General features: G+C 35.4%; 2 protein-coding genes and 1 long non-coding RNA gene across 7 annotated transcripts in view; all 3 read right to left on the bottom strand.

Moving 5' to 3' along the window:
• Window positions 1-5,423, bottom strand: part of dia (diaphanous related formin 1) — a 67,603-nt gene extending 62,180 nt beyond the window's left edge. The window contains exons 1-2 of one of the 4 annotated variants that reach the window (XM_073969189.1): window positions 4,346-4,430; window positions 3,963-4,070 (exon numbers count right to left, since the gene is read on the bottom strand). The gene's annotated coding sequence lies outside the window, so the exon portion shown is untranslated. Of the gene's footprint in view, window positions 1-3,962; window positions 4,071-4,345; window positions 5,033-5,236 lie in introns of those variants that run through there. The other 3 variants (XR_012410452.1, XM_073969188.1, XM_073969190.1) reach the window with 3 other exon arrangements.
• A 15,695-nt stretch (window positions 5,424-21,118) lies between these two features.
• Window positions 21,119-22,573, bottom strand: LOC141393070 (uncharacterized). 2 transcript variants are annotated; one of them, XM_073966023.1, is made up of 3 exons: window positions 22,535-22,573; window positions 21,988-22,188; window positions 21,119-21,915 (listed from the first exon to the last, which is right to left on the bottom strand). In XM_073966023.1, exons 2-3 carry the CDS (start codon window positions 22,169-22,171, stop codon window positions 21,656-21,658), a joined length of 444 nt encoding a protein of 147 aa, XP_073822124.1. In that variant the 5' UTR covers window positions 22,172-22,188; window positions 22,535-22,573; the 3' UTR covers window positions 21,119-21,655. The 2 variants fall into 2 exon arrangements, with proteins under 2 accessions (XP_073822124.1, XP_073822123.1); XM_073966022.1 differs by having other exon boundaries at window positions 21,988-22,560.
• Window positions 22,574-24,941: 2,368 nt separating this feature from the next.
• On the bottom strand, window positions 24,942-26,470 carry LOC141393069 (uncharacterized). Its single transcript, XR_012409990.1, has 2 exons — window positions 26,382-26,470; window positions 24,942-26,321 (listed from the first exon to the last, which is right to left on the bottom strand). It is a non-coding gene; the product is annotated as an uncharacterized lncRNA (long non-coding RNA).
• Between the last annotated feature and the right edge of the window lie 1,190 nt (window positions 26,471-27,660).

Raw genomic sequence — 27,660 nt, 5'->3', positions numbered from 1 at the left:
GTCTTAGCTCGTCGAGACATTCATTTTGGTATTTATAAGTGTTACAAAATGGTTGCAAAATTTTGGGCCCAAACCAACTTATAATACCCTCTCAACATAGTGGTGTATGGTTACAAATATAAAATATAATAACCCTACAGGTGTCCTAGTGTCGATAATCCTAGAAACAGAATGATTAGACGAGCTCCAGCCAATCTGGACTGGTGTCTGGGCAAAGAGAATACTATTACGTCGCATAATCTTTCTTCCAATCAAGAATTTCGAATGAGTTGAAGAAGAGTAGCCAGGAATGGAGTCTTCCTTCACCCACTGTTTGACAATAGTCACGAGATCTTGACACATTACAACAGTACCTATTCAAATGAGTCGCCAGTGTAAAGAGTCTTACTAATACGTTTTATGTGTGTGTGGTTTCTTCTATGGTTTTATAGTTTTTACAATTATTATCATTATAATTGTTGATGATAATTGATAATATGCAGATCACGAGTCGGAAGGAAAGAATGAAAAAAAAAAAAAACAAAACCCAAAACAACAAGAGTTTTGAATGTATGCGTAGTAAAACAACCGGAGACGATGTAGAAAATTCTTATTGGTCTGGTGTTAATGGTGTACGCCCTATGCCCTAATACAACCTACAACAGAAAATATTAACCAGAAGAATGAAAAGAGCATGAAGAAAATGAAGAACAAGAAGATGAAAATAAACAAAAACAATAAACTCCTAAAAGGATCAGCAGAGCCGGTCATATTTTATGTCAGCATAAAAACCAAAATTTGTAGTATAATGATGACAACGTTGTGTTTCAACCCTTCTCCTGTGTGTGAGCCATGCAGAAAGGCGCACACACAAACATTTATGAGATGATGGTCTTGACAAATACATATACACTAGGCTAAAGAAGTCTGCGTTCAAGAAGCATGCAAACATTTTGGTTTGCTCAAAAATTAAGTAGCTATACTCATTTTGATATAGGTATCGTCTTAATTTTCCTGCAGGCCATTCCACACTAGACACAATCGGGTTACAATCAGTTATCTACCAGGTTTTGTTGATAATTTATGTATAAACCCCTTTATAGCGTGAACGTTATCCCTGCGATGTGGAAGATCACCGATTTCATCGGGAGGGATTTGTAAGTTTCGCACAGTGGTCGTCGCAGTTCAGGTTACGACGGCAAAAGACACTATCAGTGCAGATATCAACATAAAAATTTGGTCACTGGTGTTTTGGGATTTGGGAGTTTTTCGATGAACTGATCTCGATCATCCGCGCCCACTTCTACGAATCTGAATCCAAAGTGTTTTTATTGTGGCAACCGTGATATTACAGAATCGACAAAGATTACTGAGTTTCGGCTGAGGTTCGAACGCCCATATGAATTACCAGTGCAACACAACAATTTGCGACAACATCAGAAGTAGGAACAAGGTTCGCCCTACAAAACCGGCAATTAGCAGCGAACAGGACGATTTTTTTTTTTGACCAAACAACAGCTTCTTAATTCGTTCATATTGGGCATGAATTTATTACAGAACACAGAACATGTGTCTAGGATGTGAATAGGGTCTGTTTCCACTCAGCTAAGGTATCTCACATTCGGATTTGGGACAAAACATGAAAGAGCACAATTTATGCAAGTCTCCGTTGTGCTTTTTTAATTTATTCCAGACAAATCAAACCTGGAGCCACCAATGTTGAAGCTAAGTGAACATCTTCAAAATACATCAAATATGGGGGCTATACGAAAAAGTGGGCCAATATTGAAATTTTTGTGGAAGTTCTCAAGCCCAATAGGAACCCCAAAATCTAAATTTCCGAAAAATCTGTTGACAAATGTGGTCGAGATATTTCAGCTATCTAAAACCGTATAAAAAATTCAAGCCGATCCAAGGGTTGTCCTTAAACAAAGTAATGCTGATAAACTAAATAATTTACGAAAAAGTCAAGACCCATATTTTGGGACATACCTCTAAACAACACGATGGCGATAAAAGAAAAATATCCGAAATACCTAATCTACCAAGGATTAGAAATGGTAAAATCCGATCCGAGAGGTGCCCATATGCAACATACAAACATACAAGCAAACATGCCCGAAGAGACAAGGGAGACATCTCTCATATCACAAGGAAGACTTCTCTCATTCATTTTAGCTCAATGATATAGGACCTACTCTTTTTTTAACATTAAAGTTCAAAGGGCCTCTCTTAAGACACCGCTAGTGGAGAAGTTTCACATGACAGAAGTACTCACGAAATGTCGCCAACATTACGCTAAAGGTTTTTTTGACACTATTGAGAATGCGTTGTTGGAGGTGGCCTGCAAATTGAGTATACAGACTTCAAGTAGGGTGTGCTTACCATTGCGCCATGTTGGCATCCAAAGCAAAATAATGGGGTTAAAGTAAAACATTTCCGAATAAATCAAGGGCCATATCTCGTCAAGACCCAAAACATTTCCAAAAAAGTCAAGACCCATATATTGGAAAGTATGGACTTCCCCTAGGAAAAAATATATTGTTGTGGTAACGATAACAAACAGGGCAATCATGAATATTTCCCTCGGAATTTTCCGCACGGAAGATAATTTTAAGAAGTAAAATTGTTTTAAAATCAATATTTTAAAACGTTGAAAACTACTTGAATTGCTTAATTATGGAATATTCTCGCCGAATCAACAAAAATATTCTCTTTTTGGACATAAATATTGAAGAAAAATTGTAAAATTTGGGAAAGGGAACAAATTCCGCACGGAATTTATATTCATGATTGCCCTGAAAGACTTCCTATGGTAAAAAATTCAACCCGATCCGATAGGTGTACCTAAGCAACATAATGGCGCTAAAGACATTTCCGGAAAGACAAGACACAATTCTTGGGAAGTATGTAATTCCCCAGGGTACGAAAGTCTACATATGGTCCGATCCGGGAACTGCCTCTAAATGACATTTTAACCCTCCCTTTAATCGTTGAGTGCGAAGTTTAACATGGATGCCTTGGAGTCGATTCAAGGACATGCTAGTCATTGCACCATTCAATAAATTATAAATGCAAAACATACAAAACGAGGACTTATAGTAGGTTTATATAAAACCGGGTTTACCAAACCCACTGGGTTTCAAATGTCAATTCCATTGCTTAGGTATATTTCAAATAAATCCTCATAAAGAAGGTTGACCCTGCAAAAAGCTATAATATAAACATGACCTTATATTGGCAATTTTATGCGGGATGATATACTGACCCATAAATATCCGAAATACAAAATCACAGCCAATTCAAGTGGATTTAAAATTTTCTGCCCAAGATTTGGCAGTTCGTAACGTGGAACCCGGCGAGTTTCGAATTTTGGAATTGCGAAGGTCTTAAATCTGAATCTAGCTACAGCAATCACATAAGCGATTATAAATGCCCAACCCTTTCAGGCTTGACGCACCATCAGTAATTATTCGTAACAGAGACGTTTGGGCTGAAGGTAACTCTGCTATGAACGAATTGTCGAGTCCAAGATGGAGGAAGGCGCTGAAGTCAAATCAAACACTCATTTAATCTTACTGATAGCTGCAGTGTCTTGCAGGCAAAGATTCTTCCTGATAGGAAGAAGAAAAGTATTCGATGTTTTGGAACCGTAGAGATGTTTTTTACAAGATTCCCTATTCGGCGCTATATGACCAAATATCCAGCTTTCAGACATATACCAATTTGATTTGAATTGACATCTCGGCAGTTATAAATTTCTCCCCTGAGCATTTTATAGGTACTCTACTGTACAAAAATTCCTTTTTCTCCAAATTAAAATTCTATTCTTCTTGTACGCAGACTTATTTCCCCCACTGTATAATATAGGAATGTTTATTTAGTAGGACCATGTTATTAGCCAGCATCAACTGGAGAAGGATGAATAAACAAACACGACTTATTTTGTTTTTGTGTGTTCCAACAGATTCTAACTTACTTACCTCTATGGGATGCGTTATTTTGTCGACTGTTTTGTTATGGCCTTACTTAACGTTTGCCTTGTTTGCTGATCTTGTCAATAAATTTTTTTGTTTGGTGATGTTGCTGTTCTAAAAATTCAGAGTTTACGTCATAGACACAAAAATATCAAGAACCCAAACATTGAATATTCGAATATTCCACACACACCAAACCGGTCTCGTCGCTAGATTCTTGGTTAGTTTCGATTGATCAGTGAAACCAAGGCAGTTAAAATTGCTTATGGCAAATATTACTTTGCAAAGGCTAGCAATGAAGGTGGGATGTTGACGAGGTGACGAGGACAAAGCCTTTCGGTAGGTTTGTTAACAAAATAAAAAATTAACTGATATGATGTTTGATTTACCAATTTATTTTTACTTTGGATTATGTTTGCATAATACTGTGTGTCTGTGTCACATTTGTTTTCTTCTCCATCTCCTCTAATTATTCTTTTCTCTCACTCTCGTATGGAATGGAAATGATGATTATGGATGTTTATAGATTAGATTTTTGACACAAGTAAAAAGCTTGTCTTGAATTCTTTCAAACAACCACAAAAAACATATAACAACAAAAGCAATGACAACATCGAATCAAATCTGTGTTGCTGTTATTGCTGTTGTTGCCTCCTCATCGAATGATGATGATGTTGATTATTGTGGCTTTATGACTGGGTATTTGCTGTCAAACAACTTGCACAAGATATTTTAACAACACGAAAATAAAAAGAAAAATTATTGGAAGTGAAAAAACTCTTAAGTGATGATTGGTTACTCTCCTCTAAACACACCAACACTACGTTGTATTTGGCACACTAGCCAGTTTTTTTGTGTGAACAAAAACAAACATTAAATAAAATATTTGGTCTGTTCCAGTACTGCAAGAATCTACTAATTTTTACTATTTTTTCCGATAACATAAAGGAAAAAATGTTATCGTAGTAAAAAATAGTAGCTTCTTGCAGGTTCTGGAACATAGCAATTATTTTTTTTTTTTTTTTTGTAAAAAATTGCTCAACAACTTCTCATGTTTCAAAGGAACAAGAAAAAAACACCACCGAATAATCTTGACATTTCTTATCCAATCACAACTTCTTTATTTCATTTTATTGCAAATTCTTCTTCCACACACACACACACTTTCTACGCTGACTTGTATAATTGCTACTTCTTTCACACTTGTTGATTTTTGTTTTCTTGATTTATTTATTAAATAATTAAGAATTTTATTGGTTAACAATCACGTTTTGCAATACCTCGTTTACATTCGTTTCTTTGTTACAACGTTATTCTTGTTACGTTCGTTGCGTTATTAATTTTTATCAATTTTTCTGCGACAACACAAAACTTCGTCCGTCTTATTTCTTGCGTGTGTGATATCTGTTATTTTTCGTTTAAATGTCAACACAGAACATTCACAATCATCCACGAATGATCTGATTCACCATGATCATTCACAATAACTATGATTTTCACCATACAAGCAATTAGTTGCCAACGTAATGTAGCTCGAGTAATTTTTGATTAGTGCAATGCATGGTAGAACAATATAAAGGTCTCGACACATAAGAAGCATGGTATTCTTGCTGAAGTCCATGGAGAAGTAAAGGTCTGGGTACATAAGCTGCCACGCCTGCTTGCCTTTGGTCTGTTCCAGTACTGCATGAATCTATTAATTTTGACTATTTTTTCCGATAACAGGCATAAGACGAGCTGGCCAACTATGCTCGAATCGAAATGATCTCGTCACCGGTAGATTTCGTCACCCTGATAACAAATATATATAACATTTGTTGCGGAAGCCCATACTTCCCGAGATATGGGCCTTTGAAGTTCCAAAAAATACCTTTGTTAAAGGCCAGCTGATAAGAGAAAAATTTTAAATTTAAAAAAAAGTTGTTCCCGTGCCCTAGATTTGCACCTGTCCATAGGAGAAAGTCTTAAATCCCCTACTAAAAAAAGTACAAGTTTAAAAAAAAAATTTTGAGCATAGTGCGTCAACTCAACTTGTTCCCGATAACATAAAGGGAAAATTTTTATCGTAGTAAAAAGTACTAGCTTCTTGCAGGTTCTGGAACAGACCACTTGATTGCTTCTGATAAAAGAATAAAAAAGAAAAGGGCAACCTATGGGAAATTTGCTCGGCCTTCTTTATTCTTTTATTTTTCTTATGTATTGCCCTTTTCATTTTTATTCTTTTATCAGAAGGAAGCAAGGTAAGCAGGCGAGGCAGCTTATGTACCCAGGCCTTTAAGGTGTTTGCATGAATTACAACAACTAACAATTTTACAATAACAACATGGTTTTATGGGAACTAAAGCTCTGTTCCAGAACTAAAACCTTCTTTATGAGGATTTATTTGAAATATAAGCAATGGAAATGACATTTGAAAACCAATGGGTTTGTTTAATCCGGTTATATATAAACGTACTATTACACTATTGAAGGTTAACCCACTGGGTTTAATAGATCCAGTGGGTTAATCTTTGCTGGTTACACTTAGCTTTTCGAGGATATAAACTGTCAGCGAACACACCTATTTACGAAATCCACTCGATTTCAACTGTCAATTCCATAGCTCAAACGTCAAATGAAATCTCATCTGGATTTCATTTGACGTTTAACCTATGGAATTGACAGTTGAAATCGAGTGGATTTCGTAACTGTAAACCAAGCATTACTGTGAATATATTGTATGAAAACGTAAAGGGATGTTTATACCCCGGTTACACTATTGAAGGTTAACCCACTGGGTTTAATAGATCCAGTGGGTTAATCTTTGCTGGTTACACTTAGCTTTTCGAGGATATAAACTGTCAGCTGATGTTTGTTTACGTATACATACAAAATAACTAATAAAGTCATGTTTTACACTTTTACAACTTCTCGTATGAGATATCGTCCCCTCTTTGCTCATATTGGTATATTTTACACACAGGGATACATTTTTGTATCATGGTATCAAGCTTACTTTTTGTTAAAAAAGTGTCTAATGTAAAAAAATAAATAATTTTATGATTTTCAAATAACTTTATAGTACGTTTATATATAACAGGATTTAACAAACCCACTGGGTTTTAAATGTCAATTCCATTACATATACGTCAAACAAATCCTCATAAAGAAGGTTAACCCTGCAAAAGGCTATAATATAAACATGGCCTTAGATTTATTAACTCCATAAAATCTCATGCGACCAATCGTAAACGTGTAAAACACGACAAACTCTGTTGCAAAAACAGTTGCAACTTTTGGTACTTTTTGAGTAGAGTTGGATTTTTTGTACAAATACCGAATACAACACTGTATTTTTGGTGGATTTGTGCCGGATTTAAAATAAACCCAGTCGTGAGAGGATTTAATTTTTGTATGGCAAATCTGGTCAGATTTGACCAGATTAAGCAATAAATCCTCATGAAGTGGGTTAACCCGGCAAAAAGCTGTAGTGTAACCGTTCTATTACACTATCTATCAATGTCATATGAGCTGTCAATTGTTTTATCCATTGGTCATCCTTTATGTTTGTCAAAGTCCATACCACTTTTAGTTTTTGCGTTCACACTAGCATACAATTTAATATGACCACAAAATATAAATCACGCAAATAACACAATTTATATTAGGTGTGTTCGTTTACTCAACAATTCGTACAAATTTGTACAAGTTCAGTAACTTCTTGTAATCGGCTAAGGTCTTTTGCATTGTACTGTAGAGTAAACGAACAACATCCAGTAACAATTTATACAAATTTTGAGTAAACGAACACACATATTGTTAAAAACTTTAGTCGCACTCACATTTTCGTTTTCTTTACCTATTTCCTTCATTTTTTGGTAAAATTGTTTTCTTCTAACAATTAATTTCTCAACTGCATACGAAAATACATGGCCGAATAGAGCGCTCACTAATGGGTACTTTACACGATATGTTTTTTTACATATGGGTTGTCACCTTTTTATATACAAAATGTACATGCAAAGTGACAGCACATATGTAAAATAACATATCGTGTAAAGTACCCATAAATGAACAATTAACATATGAGTTGCCACATCATTTTGATAGATGAAAATTTTGACGTATTGAAGAATTTTCCCCTAAAAATGAGTAATAGTACCCAGCATCCGCGGATGCAGTTAAATCACTAGAACAATTGCCGCTGGAGTACATCTTTTCCTATGAATTCACCTATGAATTTTACAAGAGAGCGCGCAGCTAGAATGCACTCCATTTTGCTTCCACGGCACACAGATAGGACGCACTCCATTTTCGATCCAAATCACAGACTTTGATGTAGACCCAGCAAAATGTTCGATGCCAAAGATGCTATTCAAGAATGGGTGCAAGTGAAATGGAATGTCATTTTTTCAGCATCTTCACTCATTCTTTTTACAAGAGCGAGACCCCCAAAAGATGCAATTCCTTTTCAGATCCTAAGCATGTCATCTTTACTAACTCGATGGAATGGCATCTTCAACAGTTCTTTGGCATAGCATCTATACCAATCCTTTGGCATGCCATCTTAACCAATTCCCAAGAATAGCATTTTCACTAATCTTTGGCATGTCATTTTCACCAACCCTTTGGCATGTAATTTTCACGTCTTGTTCGGAAAATGGAAAATGCTGTATTGAAAAATTATTTTAATTTTTTTTTTATTTTATTAATTCAAAGGAATTAATGAAATAACTATAATTTATTTATCATCATAAAGTTTACATCTATAATTGCAGTTTGTTCTCGTTGTTGTAACAGTAGTTAATATGTTTGTATTCTCATTTTTCTGCTTAATCTGACTCTGGGTCTATCAGTCGTAAGAATGTGGTTATTTCGCTATTTATATGGTTTGTAACCACAAAACTGCAAACTTAAGTTTCTTAGCAGGATTGGTAGGGCAATTGAAATGGAGCAGTGTGTCGTGGGGGCCTGTGCTGTATGCTGGGCAGATGTTTTCCACGGTGTCATCAGTACTTGCCCTATAGGAATTTTGACGGCTGCACCATTCCGAGCGTATTGACCCAAAACTACTCTGCTTTGTCCTGACAGCTGGCGCTTCTCAGCTGCTATAGATGGTGGATGTTCTCCAAGGACCGCATTCACACGATAACTGTTTCTTCACTGCATCTGCGACTGCATTCGTGTGAATGCTACTTAAACCTGGTTGAAAGGCTTGTTGATCTAGAGGTTCTCTCTTGTAACGTTACACTTCTCTTTCTCTTCCTCTTTCTCTTCCTTTGCTGGCATCCTTTTCGGGCTTCAGTAGCTGGCCTATTTTCCAGACTTCGGGAACTATGTGTTTGGCAAGCGACAATAAGTCTGTCTGGTTAATTTCCCAGCAAGAATTGTCCAGCAAGAACTTTCTCAGAGAGTAAGGGGTTTTTATTCTCTTTTGCTAGAAAATTTTAAAAAGTAAACAGACACCTTCCCAGCAAAAACCAGCAAGCAATCAGCTGACTTGCCAAAACAGAACAATTTGTCCGCCAACAAAGGAAGCAATCGCGTTGTATTTTATTAAAAATAAAAACGAAAATGAAACAAAAAAGTATTTTTCCACTTTACAAATTTGTTCTCCATAAAACAATACAATTAGACTATGTTATTTCCACAATAAATTTGTTTTTAATGTTCACAAACATAAATCAACAAAAAACTAAAAACAGCTAATTGATTGTTTTCAGGAAGAAGAAGAGCTTGCAAGTGCTTGCTAGAAGAAATTTGTCCAGCAAGAATTTGCAAGCTCTCAGTGAAAGAACTGTCAAAATGTCTCTCTCGAATCGCTCTCTTTTGCTGGTTTTTTGTGTTAACAGACGACTTCCAGCAACAATTGGTACAAATTGTTACAAATTTTAGGGTAGCCAGACACAGCTAATTTGTAAATTTAAGTGAGAAACTTGACTTCCGGCCGTCCCAGCTGTTGCAGTCTAAACACCGCCGCTGCACGTAACAGAGTTTACTTCCTCCGCAACAGGTTTTGATTCATCTTACAAAAGGATTTTACTTCCCATCAGAGCAGTGCAGATTTCGACATTGACTCCAACTGCAGATTACTATTTCGTGAATTTTATTTTACAACGTTTTGGAAATTTTTGTTGTTTTGTAGGGATCTACAAATCGACTTGTTGAGCAGGGTTCTCTAGAGCAGGCAAGGAAACTTTATTGTATGCTTTTAAAAGTAAGGAAACACTTTGCGGGTAAAAACTGGTAACCTCAGGCATGTAAAGGAACACGACTAATACCAAAGAGTGCAGTCCGACTTTACTTTTAGCTCAATGATTGGGACTTCCTAGCATAATAAATCTTACATTGCTTTAAACGTACATATTTAGATAAATAAAAGAATATATACATGTGTAAAAATAAAAACTCAAAATTCATCTCTATTGGATCGATGGTATGGGTTTAAATGCTAAGGAAAAGATCGGATCTACCACGACTTCCTTTGAATTGGTTCAAATGCTGATGAAATTATCGGATCTTTCACGACTTCCTTCGAATGGTTTCAAATGCTGATGAAAAGATCGGATCTTTCACGACTTCATTTGAACCAATGCAAAAGATCCAGTGAAATCATGGCATCTCATGGAACCACTTCCATAAAATTTTGCTGGGGTGATTTGGATTGAATTTAAATGCAGTCTAAAGATGCTATAAAATGCAAGCCATTACAAATATCCCAAAATAAATACAATACATTTCTTATTCGTGTAAACAAGAATATTAACTTTATTACACTAATACAAATTATAAAAACTATCCATTAAAATCGTTTTTCATTTTTCCTCCAACTCCAGTTCAGATTTCCCAAAAAAAACTCTAACTCCTCTTCAAAAATAATTTGCGTCTCGTGAATTTTATTTTACAACGTTTTGGAAATTTTTGTTGTTTTGTAGGGATCTACAAATCGACTTGTTGAGCAGGGTTCTCTAGAGCAGGCAAGGAAGTGCGAGTGCTTCTAAAATGTATCGAGCGGAGTGCATTTTTCATAACTCCGTGTGGACTGCATCAAAATATGTATTGAAATCATAACTCTGCATTGCACTACTTCCAAACTTTTTTGCTGGGGTACGTTTATATATAACCAGATTTAACAAACCCACTGGGTTTAAAATGTCAATTCCATTGGTTATATGTCAAATAAATCCTCACAAAGAAGTTTAACCCGGTAAAAAGGCTCTAATGTGTACGGCGTGTTATACCCCGGTTACACTATTGAAGGTTAACCCACTGGGTTTAATAGATCCAGTGGGTTAATCTTTGCTGGTTACACTTAGCTTTTCGAGGATATAAACTGTCAGCTGATGTTTGTTTACGTATACATACAAAATAACTAATAAAGTCGTGTGTTACACTTTTACAATTTCTCGTATGAGATATCGTCCCCTCTTTGCTCATATTGGTATATTTTACACACAGGGATACATTATGTGTGTTCGTTTACTTAAAATTTGTACAAATTGTTACTGGATGTTGTTCGTTTACTCTGCAGTACAATGCAAAAGGCCTTGGTCGTTTACAAGAAGTTACTGGACTTGTACAAATCATGGTATAAATAGAAAGGTATAATACCCCGTTTACATATAATCGGATTAACCCAGTGGGTTTGGGTTTCAGCTGTCATTTCCATTGCTTATACTTCAACTAAATCCTCATAGAGAAGGTTAACCCTGCAAAAATCTATAATATAAACGCCGTGTAACAGAGCTCACATCTGATTTCAATGTTTTTTCTGAGTGTGACCGACTTTTGTCAATGTGAAGTTTATATTTTGTGTGTATGTGTTTGTTTTGAAAAATATTAAAAATGTTTTCAAAATAGATTCAAAATTAATTGCAATGAAATCGTTAATTACAGAGCCGTTGTAAAATATATTTATCAAACTTAATTTGAAAATAAGTTTTTGACCGTGTTTCGATGTATATGTGAAAACAAATATATATGATTCATTCATTTTCGCGCTGTTTTAACGAATTGGATAAAATGACAAAAAATATCAAACAAACAAAGGCAACCTGTTGCATATGCCAGTATAACAATTCTGACAGGAAGCGGGCATACGTGTAGGGTTGAATTTCTATCGTTTTTTCGAACCTGTCTACCTTCCTTATTGTACCATGGTACAAATTTGTACAAATTGTTGAGTAAACGAACACACCTATTTTTGTATCATGGTATCAATCGTACTTTTTGTTAAAAAAGTGTCTAATGAAAAAAAAAAATAAATAATTTTATGATTTCCAAATAACTTTAGATTTATTAACTCCATAAAATCTCATGCGACCAATCTTAAACGTGTAAAACACGACAAACTCTGTTGCAAAAACAGTTGCAACTTTTTGAGTAGAGTTGCATTTTTTTTGTACAAATACCGATTACAACACTGCATTTTTGGTGGATTTGTGCCGGATTTAAAATAAACCCAGCCATGAGAGGATTTAATTTTTGTATGGCAAATCTAGTCAGATTTGAGCAGATTAAGCAAATAAATCCTCATGAAGTGGGTTAACCCGGCAAAAAGCTGTAGTGTAACCCATGGTAGAACAAATACAAGGTAAAGTTAATACTACAACAAATACAACTCGAACAACAACCACAAAGGAATTTGTTTTTGTTTGTAAACCTTAGTGTCAACGTAAATGTAAACAAAACAAGGAAATGTCTATAAATTATCGGAATTTAAAAACTAATAATTTTTCACATTTGATTGAATATTTTGGAAAACATGAATGAAAACTCGTTAGATTTTCAATTTGAATGTTTCCATATCATTCCACTAAATGCATAATTTCTCGCAGAAAGTAGAATACTTGCAAAAAAGTTTCGGGTCGCTGGTAATTCATTGAAAAAAGAGAAGCTGTTTCAATCATTTGCTTTTGAAAACAAAAAAGCACATGTTTATTAGGGCTTTATTCTTTTCAAGTTTAACAAAATACCACACATATTAACAAATATTGTACCGCCTCTATAAGCGGTGTTTTAGTGTGCGGCATGTCGTTTGGACCTGGAGGAGGTTACATGTCAATGATATGAAGCCGTCTTTATGGGAAATAGTTTTTTTTCTGATGAATAAATTTGTTCTTGAAAAATATATATCCCTAATATACATCGAACATAGAAATAAATACATAAAAGCTCTGTTCCAGAACTAAAAAGTTTTTACAATTTTTACCACTTTTACACATTTTTCGTTCCAGTACACAAAATTTATATGAAAATCGTTTACGACTTTTACAACTTTTACGACTTTTATCACTTTATAAAGTACGGGAACAGGCCAAAAATGTCGAATGGAATTTGACACTAACACTACAACCCAGTTCAGTCAGCTGGGTATTGCTGCTACCTTTTCTTGTTCTACCATGAGTGTAACCGTGCTATTATGCTACTTACGTGACCTGGTAAATAGATCTTGGTCAAAATGCATTATTGTTAATAAAAGCTTCGTTCCCGTACTTTTTAATAGTAAAACTCGTAAAAGAGAGAACTGCAAAAAATTTGTTTCACACACAAGTTTTTTAAAATAGTTCGGGAACGGAAAAATGGAAAATACGTCAAAAAACTGGAACAAATGTCAAAGTCGGCGTAACAGCCAATCAGACGCCGGCAACCATGTTACTATTTTTTTTTACTCGGCCAAATTTGTCGTGTAAAAAGTTTTTAAAGAGAGCGTCATTCAGCGCCATTTTCGTTTAAAGAAGTGAACGTTTTAAAACTTTTTTGTGTACGGCAACGGTTTTTCGAGTAAAATGTGTAAAAGTCGTAAAAATACCAAAATCATGAAAGTTAAAAATGTTGTGTAGCTTTACGTAAAGCTATTTTGAAGGTTTTAAGTTGGTTTTATGTATATGCAGTATTGATACAAGATTGAAATTCGGAACAGAGTTGGATGTTTAGAATTGAAAATGATATAGTCCCCATACAAAAGTTGTTAACCAAATTCTCCAACAGAATTGAAACAGTAACTAAAAAATCTTTCAAATGAATATTAACCATACGGTTTTACGTTTTGGTATATCCTAGAACCACATTAGTTCTTATTTGGGATTCTAAATCCCGCAGAGAATTGATTTCGATAGATTTTCTATAATTCGCGAAAATATGGATTTGGGAAATCTTTTGGTGGGAGAACATCCATGCAAAAGGTGGTGAAAACAGATCTCCGTTTGAATACAAGGATTGCATTCGCGAATATATCGAATATAGATAGACAGTGTTTGGAGGATATAAATAGTTCGGCCCGAACATAACGCCTTTTCTTCTTTAGGCCGCAATCAGACCATCTGCTTTTTCACATGTATGACATCAGCTGTTCTGTATATTAGTATACCCAAAGTGACAACATACATGTGAAAAAGCAGATGGTCTGATTGCCGCCTTAAAGTGCATATCCAGATATCACACACTAACTTCAGTCCCATTAAAAAAGTTTTGTATTATTGTAATAAGTGAAATGTTTCACTTTGTTTGACTCCCAGATCTTCTGTTGTAAAACCCCTAGATCTTCTATAAGAAGACCTCCAGATCTTGTATAAATAGACCTCCAGGTCTTCTATAAGAAGACCTCCAGATCTTGTATAAGTAGACCTCCAGGTCTTCTATACGAAGACTTCCAGGTCTTCTATAAGGAAACCTCCAGATCCACCATAGGAAAACCTCCAGATGATGTATAACAATTCTTGCAGATTTTCTAAAATAACTCCTCCAGATATTATATAAGACGTGGGGGCCGTCTTCTACAAGCTGACCTCCAGCCCTTCTATAGGATGACATTCAGGTGTTCTATAAGAAGTCCTTCAGATCTGCTATATGAAGACATTCAGGTCTTCTATAAGAAGTCCTCCAGTTTTTCTATAAGGCCTCAAATCTTCCATAAGAAGACCCTAGGTTTTCTATAAGAAGACCCTAGGTTTTCTATAAGAAGACCCTAGGTCTTATATAAGAGGCTTTAAATGTTCTAAAAGAAGACCTCCAGATATTCTATAAGAAGACCTTCTATGTGAAGACCCCCAATTCTTCTAATAGTAGACCTCCAGATGTTCTATGAAAAACCTTCATGTCTTCTATAAGTAGACCTCCTGGTCTTCAATGAGAAGATCTTATGCTTTTCTATAAGAAGGGCTCCTGCTCTTCTCTGAGAAGACCATCTGGTTTTTTATAAGAAGGTCTCCTGCTCTTCTATGGGAAGACGTCCAGCTCTTCTATGAGCAGACCTCCTGCTCTGATATAAGAAGACCTCCTTCTCTTCTATAAGAATACCTCCTGCCCTTCTATATGCAAACGTCCTTCTCTTCTACGAGAAGACGCCCTGCTCTTCTATGAGCAGACCTCCTGCTCTTGTAAAAGAAGTCCTCCTTCTCCTCTATAAGAAGACCTCGCCCTTCTATATGCAAACGTCCTGCTCTTATATGAAAAGACGTCCTGCTCTTCAAGGAGAGGACCTCCTGCTCTTCTATAAGAAGACCTCTTGCTCTACTATAAGAAGACCCCCTGCTCTTCTATATGCAAACGTCCTGCTCTTCTATGTGAAAACATCCTGTCCTTCTATGAGACGACCTTTTGCTCTTCCAGGAGAAGACATCCTGCCCTTCTTTGAGAGGACCTTCTGCTCTTTTATGAGAAGACGTCCTGCTCTTCTATAAGAAGACCTCTTCTATAAGGCCTCCTGGTCTTCTATAAGATGACATTTAATTAAAAACTTGAATATTTTAGTTTTGTTTTTTTCCAAACAAAATGTTAAAAAATTAGTTTTGATTATTCATATAGTGGGCTTAAGTATATATGAAATTGGAAAAATCTATTTTTCAGATCAAAAACAAAAAAAAAGCACCGAAAGGGTTAATATTTATATCGCTCATTTACTCAAAGAGTGGCGTAACTCAAAAAATGCGTTTTCTGAGTTAGCAATTTTTCTACGACTCCTAATTTATCTTGTGTCAAATTTTCATGCTGATATCTCTAAAACTCGACGAGTTACAGCTCATTTACTACGAGTTGCCAATAATTCAACACACAAGTTTCCAATAATTCAACACACAAGTTTTTCGAGGTTACTCTTATGTTACACGCTAAAACTTTCATACGAAACTTTCCCATTATTTTGGCGTTCTTAGGTCGAGTTCCTCATTACAGTAATTTCATAAAATTACTTTTGTATGGAACTCGATCTATGAACGCCAAAATAATGGGAAAGTTTCGTATGAAAATTTTAGCGTGTAACATAAGAGTTACAAAGCACTAAAACACTTCAAACCATGATTGATCTTGCACAGAAATTTAGCACTGATATCTGCAAACTGATAATTGAAATTTTGTGTTGGAAGTACCTGAAGGAGTGAATCGATTTAATCCATATTCGAACCTAATATGTGTCTCGAAAAAGTCCATTGGGCTTTCGAGAGTTATTGTGCGCATGATTTTGGGAAACATTTTGAAGTCTTGTGGGGGAAGTGCACAAAGGAGTGGACCGATATGACTTAAAGTTTGGACAAAATATTGCGAGATCCAAAATTTGGACCAAATATGTTGATATGTTCGAGAGTTACAATGCGCTCGAGCCAAAACACGGACGAACTGGTCTGAATCGACTCCAAATTGTTTGAAGTGGATTTCGTCCAAACATATGATTGTCTAAGACCGTTATTTCGGTGAGGTACAATTTTATCGTTAGCCTAAAATAGCCGATAAAATATCGGAATTAGAATAAATAATACATTCATAAACAATATACGTTATGCCGACGACACCACATTACTTGCAAGCAGCCTCGCAGGATTACAAAAGCTAGTAGATGCTCTAGAACATTCTAGTACGTCATATGCCTTAAAGATTAATATAATGAAGACGAAGTATATGATTATAAGTAGAAGAAATATCGAATCCAACATTCCCTTATGCCATGGTAGAATAAGAAAAGGTAGCAGCAATACACAGCTGACTGAACTGGGTTGTAACGTTATGTTTGGTTTACATTCGGCGTCTTTTCGTGATTTCGAAGGCGTTTCGTGATTTCGCGCGAAATCATGCAAAATTTATCATGATTTCGCATACAAAAATGAAATCATCTCATTTCGTGATTTCAGCGAAATCAACATCGAAATCACAGTACACATGATATACAACCCTGTTTGTGACTGAAAAAGTACCAAAAGTTGCAACACTTTTCATGTATCACAATAAACAAGGTAGATGGTCAATTGCTGCAACAAAAAAATTTAGTATCAAAATTTGTAAACAATGTGTTCTCGTACTTTTTTAATGGTAATGTTAGAAAAAAGAGCGAATTGTCAAGAATTGCTTCCCCATACAAATTTCTTAAAAAATACGGGAACAAAAAAAATGACGGAACTTGCAAAAACTGCAGCAGAAATGTCAAAATCAACGTATCAACTATCGTATTTAGATGATAATGAACATGTTGCTAGTGTCTACTGTGCCAAAAGTGTATGGCAGAAAACAGAAGAATAGGGTGTTATTCGGCGCTATATTTGTTTAAAGAGAAGTGCAAATCTTGCTATATTTCGGAGTAGGGGAACGCATTTTTAGCACTAAACGGGAAAACTGCTGCAGGTATTAATATTTTCCAAGTTCTGAACACAAATTTTATCTATCAAAATTTTTTATTATGATGTCTGATAAAATCATTTTGTATTTTTTTATTTGTTAGTACTATACACAATTTATACGATATATAGATAATTTTACGATAATTTTCGAAATAAAGTTGTAAAGTTCTATATTGTCGTATATTTTTGATGACTAATGCTCTGTTCCAGAACCTGCAAGAAGCTACTATTTTTTACTACGATAACATTTTTTCCTTTATGTTATCGGAAAAAATAGTAAAAATTAGTAGATACTTGCAGTTCTGGAACAGACCATAATTTAATTTACAAAAACTTGTTTTGAAAATTCATGTTCGATCAGCTGCGCATATGCATCTACCTTGGTTATTGTAATATGTTCGAAATCAACAAAACAATAAGTGTAAACACCGGGTGCTTAGTTTACATTTGGCGTCGTTTCGTGATTTCGAAGGCGTTTCGTGATTTCGCGCGGAATCAAGCAAAATTTATCATGATTTCGCATACAAAAATGAAATAGAAAGAGTCTCCAAATTCAAATACCTCGGAGTGCAAATTAATGACCACTGGGACATATCAAAGGAAATAAAATGCCGAATTGAAATGGCAAGAAACTCTTTTTTTAAATATAGAAAAATACTAACGAGCCATGACATAACCATGGAAACTAAAAAACGATTTGTTAAATGCTACATTTGGTCCGTTTTATTATACTCGGCAGAAACATGGACGCTAAAAGCAGCAGACGAAAGAAGACTGCACTCGTTTGAGGTTTGGATATACCGACGGATCTTAAAGATATCCTGGACAGATCACATCTCAAATAATGAAGTACTGAGACGAATGAACACCGAAAGTCAAATGATCAGATTGATAAAAACGAGAAAAACTGCTTATTTGGGACACCTTATGAGAAATAGCAAATATAATCTCCTCCAAGCAATCATAAGAACCAAAATAGAAGGACGCCGACCAAGAGGGAGACGAGAAATAACATGGATCAAAAACATTCTGGAATGGACAGGACACCAAGATGAAATAAGCCTTTTAAGCGCCGCCAGAAACAGAGAACTAGCTATTATAGAATGAAATTTTTAATTTTATAACATATAACCAAATAACTCTGTAACAATTAACATTGTATGATCGCTAATATCCGAATATGGATTTGCAAATAAAGAAGAAGAAGCCTAACGGCTGAGGTTACAATATACATACAAATTACAGAAAAATTTAATACCATATAGCCAATGTTTGAGCATTAATTTCATTTTCGGATGTTTTAGCTACAAATTTGTTACTGATAGGAAAAAAATTCAGATGGGTATGCTATTTTTAGCAAATTTTATCACTTTATGATGCACAACAATACATTTTTCTCCATTTTTCAACAAGTTGATATGAAATAGGAATACAAAATTTTGATTAAGGCTGTAAAACAATTTTCTAATTGGTTTTCGAGATATACTCCACGGAAAACCCAGGGCCACCAAATGCATTATTTCTCGCAGAAAGTATAATTCTTGCAAAATATGTTTGAGATCGCTGGAAATTCATTGAAAAAGGAGAAGCTGTTTCAATCTCTTGTTTTTGAAATCGAAAAACACATGTTTATTAGGGCTTTATTTTTTTAAACTTATAAAAAAACACACCATATTAACAAATATTCACCCTTATTACGGTTGGCGTAGTCGTAGACGTTCAAGTGACGTAGACGTTGTCGTAGGCGTAGACGTTGGCGTAGTCGTAAGATACATTTTTATATGATGAAAAATTATATACAACGACATTTTTGTCTTTTATAGCATTTTATATCCTTAAAAAATCGAAAGAAATACATTTGTAAATCCCAGAACGCATTTCTTGGTTTAAATACAACATTTATTTTTTTTGATACGACAAATCGGTATTACGTATGGCGTAACACGACAAATTGGTATTACGTATGGCGTTGAAATACGAGGAAAGAGTCGTGACCGATTTTGTAAACGACAGCATATAAAAATAAAAACAAATTAATTTCAAAAGAATTTTTTGGCAATGATTATTAAAATATATTGGAAAATAACTATAATAAATACAAATATTACTACTTTGATTCATTTGCATAAGATAAATTTCGTGTCTTTATCAGATGACAAACTTTCTATTGAAAATCTGTTAGAGTCCTCATATAACGATTGATGCAATGTAAATTTCTTAGTTCTTGCTCAAAAGATGATTTCAAACAAATAGTTTTACAATTAAAAAAATATATATTTTTTAAATTTTGTATGAGAAAAAAATTGTCGTTGTCGTAAATGTTACGTGGTACCAAAAAATATCCCTACGACAACGACTACGCCAACCACCACAAAAACGTCTACGCCAAACACTTATTTTGATTGTAAAAACTATAGGGTTAGTTTTTCTTCTGAATTAAAAGTTTAAAAATGATCTACTAATAATTCTAATTATGTTTGTTACAAAAAGAATTCTTTAAAAATTGAAATTTTTGCTTTTTTGTTCAAAAACATACATAATACCAATTAGACGTTACGACACGTCAGCTTGCAATTTTGGATACGACAACGCCAACCGTAATAAGGGTGATTGTACCGCCTCTATAAGCGGTGTTTTAGTGTGCGGCATGTCGTTCGGACATGGAGAAGGTTACATGTCAATGATATGAAGGAGTCTTTATGGGAAATAGTTTTTTTTTTCAGATGAATAAATATGTTCTTCAAAAAATATATATATCCCTAATATACATCGAACATAGAAATAAATATATAAAATGTCGTATGGAATTTGACACAAACATTACAGACCAGTTCAGTCAGCTGGGTATTGCTGTTACCTTTTTTTGTTCTACCATGAAGGCCTCTATACAAGGTCGGCTAATAAGCACACCTGTAGAGGAATTCAGTAGCCCATTTTTTGGAGATACCGACAAAAATCGGTAAAATTAAAACGCAAAATAATGAAAGGAATGTTGACAACGCCGTGGCTATCGGTAGGACTTAGCGGCGGCTTTATTTTGGTTGTTTACTTACCGAAACATTTCGTTAATTACCGAAATTATAAGCATTTTTATTTTACCGATGTTTGTCGGTAACTCGAAAAGTGAGTTAGAGAATTACATTACAGTAGTGGAAGTATAAAATATAAAGTGCTTTGGGGGCAAGTCCATACTTCCCGAAATATGGGCTGCTGAAGTTCCGAAAATTTCCTTGTTTTAAGGCCTGCTGCTTGGAAAAAATACAATATAAAAGAAAATTTTGTTACAGTGCGCGAAATTTGCATCTGTCCATAGGAGAAAGTCTTAAATCCCCGGCCGAAGGTCGTCTTCTTAGAAAACACAATTCAAAAATCAGATTTTTTGGCAGGCTTAGAGTGTTTTCAATTTATTCCTTTTTAAAGATAATTTCAAAACATTTTCGTTGTGGAAAGTGGATGTTTAGAATCTCTTTACTCTAGTCAAATATAAAAACCTTACTATAGTCTCTTTCGTTGAGTGCCATTTATTTGCCGATGCATACTTACCTCCAAATGCCATAACGATTCGATCGTCATAATAAATACAACTAATCGCAATTGCAACTTTATTAATGTTCTTCAGTCCTTATTCTAATCATCTTTTGTTAAAATCTCACAGCCATTATCGGTAACTAAAATTGTATGTTCAAATTGGGCACTCCTCGCACCATCAACACTCATAGCCGTCCAGCCATCTTCTTGAATTTCAATATCGGGTCCACCTAGTGTTAATATCGGTTCAATGGTAAACGTCATACCCGATTGCATCGAGCCTGGTACATTATTTTTAAAATGCAATATCTCTGGAGGGCCATGGAAATAACTACCAATACCATGTCCAATAAAAGCAGGAATTGTATTGAGTCCAGTTTGTTTACAAAATTTTGCTATGAAATTTCCTATAGCTTTAAATTCTGTCTGTGGTCGGCATAATTGAATACATTCGTGTAAGCATTCTTCCGTCTTCTGCACCAAGTAGCGGCCCCGTTCATCAACATCTCCAACCAAAAACGTTTTCGAACAATCTCCATGATAACCATTCAAGAAAACGGTTATATCCACATTGATTATATCGCCATCTTATAGGGGACGATCGTCTGGAATGCCATGACAGGCAACATTATTTACCGAAGTGCATGTTGATTTTGGAAAGCCCGCATAACGTAGCGGCGAAGGATATGCATTATTGGAAATTATTTTATCGTGCACAAATTCGTCTATATAATCTGTTGTAACGCCCACCTTAATAACATCCGAACAAGACTTTAAAACTTGGGCAGCTAATCTGCAACTATTTCGCATACATTCAATTTGTTCGCTGTTCTTGATTTCTGGCTCACCTAGTGGGTATATATTTGGGTTAGTAGTTGGAGTGAGGATTATGCAGACTCATTGGGGTTTGGCAAGCTCACCTAGTGTGAATCCCGGTGGACTTGGTTTATAATAATAATCAGGTTTGGCTATGTGATCCGGTACAAATCTCTCTTCTGAGACATTACCAATTTCCACTGTATTGCACGTACCAAAATTAGTTTTGTTCTTGCTAAAACGTTGCATAAAATGCCGTATTGAATACTGCAGAACTTTGTTTCTCATTTTTATTTCAGGATAAACTATAAAAACTCGTATGAAGATTTGTCGGCATAAGATGAATGTAGTGGCTGGACTCAGAAAATTCTGAAATCTTGTCCACAGGTAGGTCTTGGAATGCTGACTACGCCAATATAAAAATCATGTGCGGGAAGTCCGTATTTCCCGAGATATAGGCTTCGAAAATTCCGAAAAACCCATATGATTTTTGACAAAAAATAATTTTGAAAAAAATTATGATCGCGTTAGCCCTGTTTAGTATCTGTCCATAGGAGAAAGTCTTAAATCCCGGCCGAAGGCCGGCTATTTTCCACAAGAATTTAATTTTTGAAAACTTTCTGTGGAAAAAGTTCCAAATCCAGCCACTACATTCAACTTGCTCCGATTTGTCAAAATATTACGTGAACGTTAATACCACAGAAAGAATAAATAATATAAATAAGGGGAAGTTTACACTATATGTAAATGTCATATGACGTGAAATTTTCCATCGTTAAATATTCAATAATAAATGTGGAATATTGGAGATTTTCCTTACGCCATTTACTTTGTGCGTCCACACCAGCAAAAATGTAATAAAAGTACGTCTCCACATTGCCTGCGTGGGTAGATATGGAACGTTTTTATTTCGTGTCGTATGACATTGATAGATAGTGTAAACTATCTCTAACAAAGCCCGTAAGTCCCAATTTACATTGGGCGAGTTTACTTGCGGCAATTGTCATTTTGTAGGAGAGAGAGGTGAGGCATATGGTAACCCTTTGCCTCTCAGCACCCTCTCTCGCCTACAAACTGACAATTGCCGCAAGTAAACTCGCCCAATGTAAATTGGGACTAAATGAAAAAACAGAGGAGAATGGGAAATGGGCGATAAAGAGCAAAATCAAAACAAAAACACATACTAGGGCTCACAAGATAGAAAAGAGTATGTCTGTTTTAGGGGTATACATGGTACAATAATACAGGTAGCATTATCATGCCAGCTGATGGTAACATAATAGCTGTGTCTGGTTACCCTAAAATTTGTAACAATTTGTACCAATTGTTGCTGGAAGTCGTCTGTTAACACAAAAAACCAGCAAAAGAGAGCGATTCGAGAGAGACATTTTGACAGTTCATTCACTGAGAGCTTGCAAATTCTTGCTGGACAAATTTCTTCTAGCAAGCACTTGCAAGCTCTTCTTCTTCCTGAAAACAATCAATCAGCCGTTTTTAGTTTTTTGTTGATTTATGTTTGTGAACATTAAAAACAATTTTATTGTGGAAATAACATAGTCTAATTGTATTGTTTTATGGAGAACAAATTTGTAAAGTGGAAAAATACTTTTTTGTTTCATTTTCTTTTTCATTTTTAATAAAATACAACGTGTTCGCTTCCTTTGTTGGCGGATAAATTGTTCTGTTTTGGCAAGTCAGCTGATTGCTTGCTGGTTTTTGCTGGGAAGGTGTCTGTTTACTTTTTACAATTTTCTAGCAAAAGAGAATAAAATCCCCTTACTCTCTGAGAAAGTTCTTGCTGGACAATTCTTGCTGGGAAAGTAACCAGACTTAATGTGTCAATTGCAATGAATTGATGTCAAATTTTGACATCTTATGTTGCCAACAGTTGCCGATGCGGCTACCTGTGTATTTGTACCATGGGGGTATACCTAAATACATACAGTCAACCAAAGAAGTCTACATACACCCTATAAATCTCGGGTTTTAAGGGTAATAGGGCGTTTATACTATTGAAGATTAACCCACTGGGTTTTATAGATCCAGTGGGTTAATCTTTCCCGTTTACATATACCTTTTTGGGGGATTCAAGTGACAGCTGATGTTTATTTATGTATACATACATAAACAAATAAGAAAATATTTTTTAAATAATAAAAATTCAATTTTGAGACGATACAGTTTATTTTTACAACAACTCTTAAAGATGACAATCTGTATTATGGCTTTCATTAAGATGAACGTGAGTTTGGACTGTTTCCAGTCAACACATCATCGAGTATTTTGGATGTACGATTCGGAAGGAAAAAACTTTTGGAGTACTAATTGAATCCGATTTTACGATGTAAATAAAAAAATATCTGAACATTGGAAACCTGCCACCACTAAAGCAGCACACCTTACTGAACAAATGGTTTATAAAAACGACTTGGAAAGATATAAGAACAATGGGAAGTATTAGCTGTAGGAACCGTAAATGTGAAAAATTGAGACACATTTACCACATTAATATAAAACAGATCGGAAGGCTCTCATCGATAGTTCTTTGTGTACGATTCAGGAGAATCAAACTTTCACTCGGGATTCCAATTATTTGCAGCATAAGTTGGACATCAGGTTGGACAATGGTGGAAAAACCTTCAGTGTAATGTAGGCGAAATTTCCTGAGTATTCCAGCCATGCAAAACTTTTCTATAAGTGGTGTCGCAAGGACTCGACCATAAGAAGGTGGTCCCATATAGTTGAGTTAATACGATTCAGAGAGGTCTCCCGTGTGTGTGGGAACATATGTATGAGCCGTTTAAGAACGAAGGTTACACACTGGTTAGGTGCATCAGTTAACCTTATTCGACGCTAGAAAACATACTCAAGTACGATATGGCTCTCACAAAAAATGGAGGCATACAAAATAGTATTGAACACAAATCTTGTTTTTGTTTTAACGTCCTAACACCACACTCAGCGGGCCATAATTTGATGATACCGCGGAATCGCCATCAACAATATTTTTCTTATTTATATTATGTTTAAAAAGTAAATAGATAAAATTCCATTTGAATTGATTTATTTTTGTTTTATTTCGAAAGAAATTGTTATTTATACATTGACAATGTTACTGGATATATCATATTCTGCGATGGATTGGTATGTAAGCAAATTTAAAAAAGTTTTAATCGAAATTCTAAATAATTTATAGCTAGATGTTCCAAAAGTCATAATAAATGCCCAAAGACGTAACTAAAAAACCATAAGTTTACAGGAGAAACTGTTTTATAGAAAATCAATCTTATGCGGTATTTGGGCTATTATCAATCATGTAAGTGATGAAACCAAAACCACGAAAACATTTGGTTTTTGGGATCCGTCATGTTATCCCATTTTCCGAAATGCCACTTCTTGATTGGGATTGTTATTTTTTAATGTAGAAGCTTGAAATTTTACAAGCGCATGGTTATGTCTTCGGGTATTTTTGGTGACGATATATTTTCCTCTTATTCCAAAAAAGTTATTCACATCTGTTTCCTATTGCCTCAAGCTTTCATTGGTAGCTGGTGATTATTAAGCACCGAGGTGGTAGCAATTGGTTATTGTTGTTGTATCAACGCCAATTTGTTCGTTCGTATATTTTTTCAGTTATTTGGCTCTGGTTCAGGGCGGGATTCTGGCGGGTTTGAATATTCTTCCACTACGTAGCGCTTACATTTGTATACCACACTGGCTTCGCATAGCTTATCACAGCCCGGTCCATTGCTCTGTAAGAGGTCAACATGGTTTACTCGTTAGCTTCCAAATGAACCCGTCAGCCCCTTGTTCCTACTTCTGATCTTATCACAAATAGCTGTGGATTGCGCGGACGACTTAAATAAGCTATCGAATGTTACACACAATATTTTGGGATAGTTAGTGGTCGGAATCAGGACACCATCTATGTATATGTATACATTTAAACTATCACATATGCCATCAACGACCTGACAATCATCCGCACACATTACGATCTCTGTGCCGACAGAGGATGTGGAATTTCAGACAGGCAGAGATAAAGCAGTTTCGAAGATATTACCCACGCATTAGGGAACTCCATGTTGCACTCTTCGGATTTTGCACTTCTTGGTCAAACGACTGGCTTCTACACTTATAGTTGATTATTCAACGTTTCAAACACGATGGGAGGGTAGTTTCTCTATATACTCGAACAGATTTACATTGTTGACTGCATCGAAGGCTCTCGATAGGTCAAGAGCCACCATGACTGTTCGGTCGCACGGCTGTTCTGGTTCAGTCCCCCACTGATATGGCGTGTAATGCTGTTGTAGTACCATGCATTTTCCGGAAACCTGTGGGCTCTTGTTGTTTCTTGAATGCCGTAGTCGCTGTTTGTAGGCAAGCTTCTAGGTTTGTGATTTATGACCAACGTTTTCTTCTTCTGTAAAATTTCCTTTAAAGAAATAGTGATGTTATTCTAATTTATTATTCAAATAAATATTTATTTACTTACCTCTCTGCAAATTCGTCTCTCAATATTCTAAAATCGTGTTTCTGCCTTTGTTTATGTCGCTGCGTGATTTTTGACAACGAAACAAAAAGTAAACAAATGGTTTGTGAAAACGCTTGCAACTTTTCGTACTTTTGCAAATGAGTTGCATTTTTTTGTACAAAAACAGTGCTGCATGACATCAGTATCAAGATTTCATGCAGGATCTCAAACAAATCCGGCCATGAGAAGATTTAAATTTGTATGGTAAATCTTCATAAATTTGATGAGATTAGGCAAACAAATCCTGATAATGAAGGTTAACCCTGCAAAAAGCTATAATATAAACAGCATATAAGGAAGCATTTTTATGAAAATCCAAGTACATAGTTCTATCTCATATCGACAATTTAAAGACATCCCTGAACGTGTGGTTGTTTTTTTTTGAGCGCTAATCAATTTCCATAATAAACAAATAAAAAAATAAACAAATTTAAACATTTTACGTTGACTAGCAGGTATTCTGTCAGAAGTCATTTATTCTGATGATACCTGCAACTCAACAAACATCGACAATGGAAGTGGGTAGGCCATTACCACATAGCCAGCAGCCAGTTGCCTCAAAAGGCACAAACAACTCTAATGGCAAGAGACTGAGATTGGAAGAAAATATCCCGCCGACGGAGTTAGACATTTCTGGTCTAAGCTATGACCCAAATAACCAAAACAGGTTTGCAATGTTTGCAGAACTGGAAATAGAAAATACTCAACAGCAACATCCTCAGACCAACATGAGTGATCCAAAAACGATGCCTAAAAAAGGAAGCAAAACCTTTTGTACACCAATATTCCTTTACAACATTAACGTAAAACTTTTGGTAGATCAACTTGAAAAAAAGTCACCACCAATAAACTACCAGATCAAAAATATAGGACCAAATAAATGTAAGCTTTATTTGTCTGATCCTAACGCCCACACTGCTATGCTTGAACAGCTCCGTGAAAAATCTGTTCATGCTTATTCGTTTACGCCAAAAGAACTAAAACAAGTTTCATTCATATTACGGGGACTGTATTATGGAATTGAGACGGACTACGTCAAAGAAGCACTGGATGAAGTGATACCTCATGTTGTACTGAAAGTAACCAAATTTACCACCGCCAGATCCATTAAAGATAACAAGGATACCGGGTTGCTTTTGGTGACCCTACATCCCGGTAAGTCATTGAGTGATATTTCCCATATTAAACATCTTCTCAAACAACCAATAACCTGGGAAAGGCCAAAGAAGAAAAATAATGA

Source organism: Musca autumnalis, unplaced genomic scaffold (genome assembly GCF_047663935.1).
Source record: "Musca autumnalis isolate F117 unplaced genomic scaffold, ASM4766393v1 scaffold_2, whole genome shotgun sequence".
Taxonomy (NCBI): domain Eukaryota; kingdom Metazoa; phylum Arthropoda; class Insecta; order Diptera; family Muscidae; genus Musca; species Musca autumnalis.
This window is presented reverse-complemented; position numbering and strand designations above follow the sequence as displayed.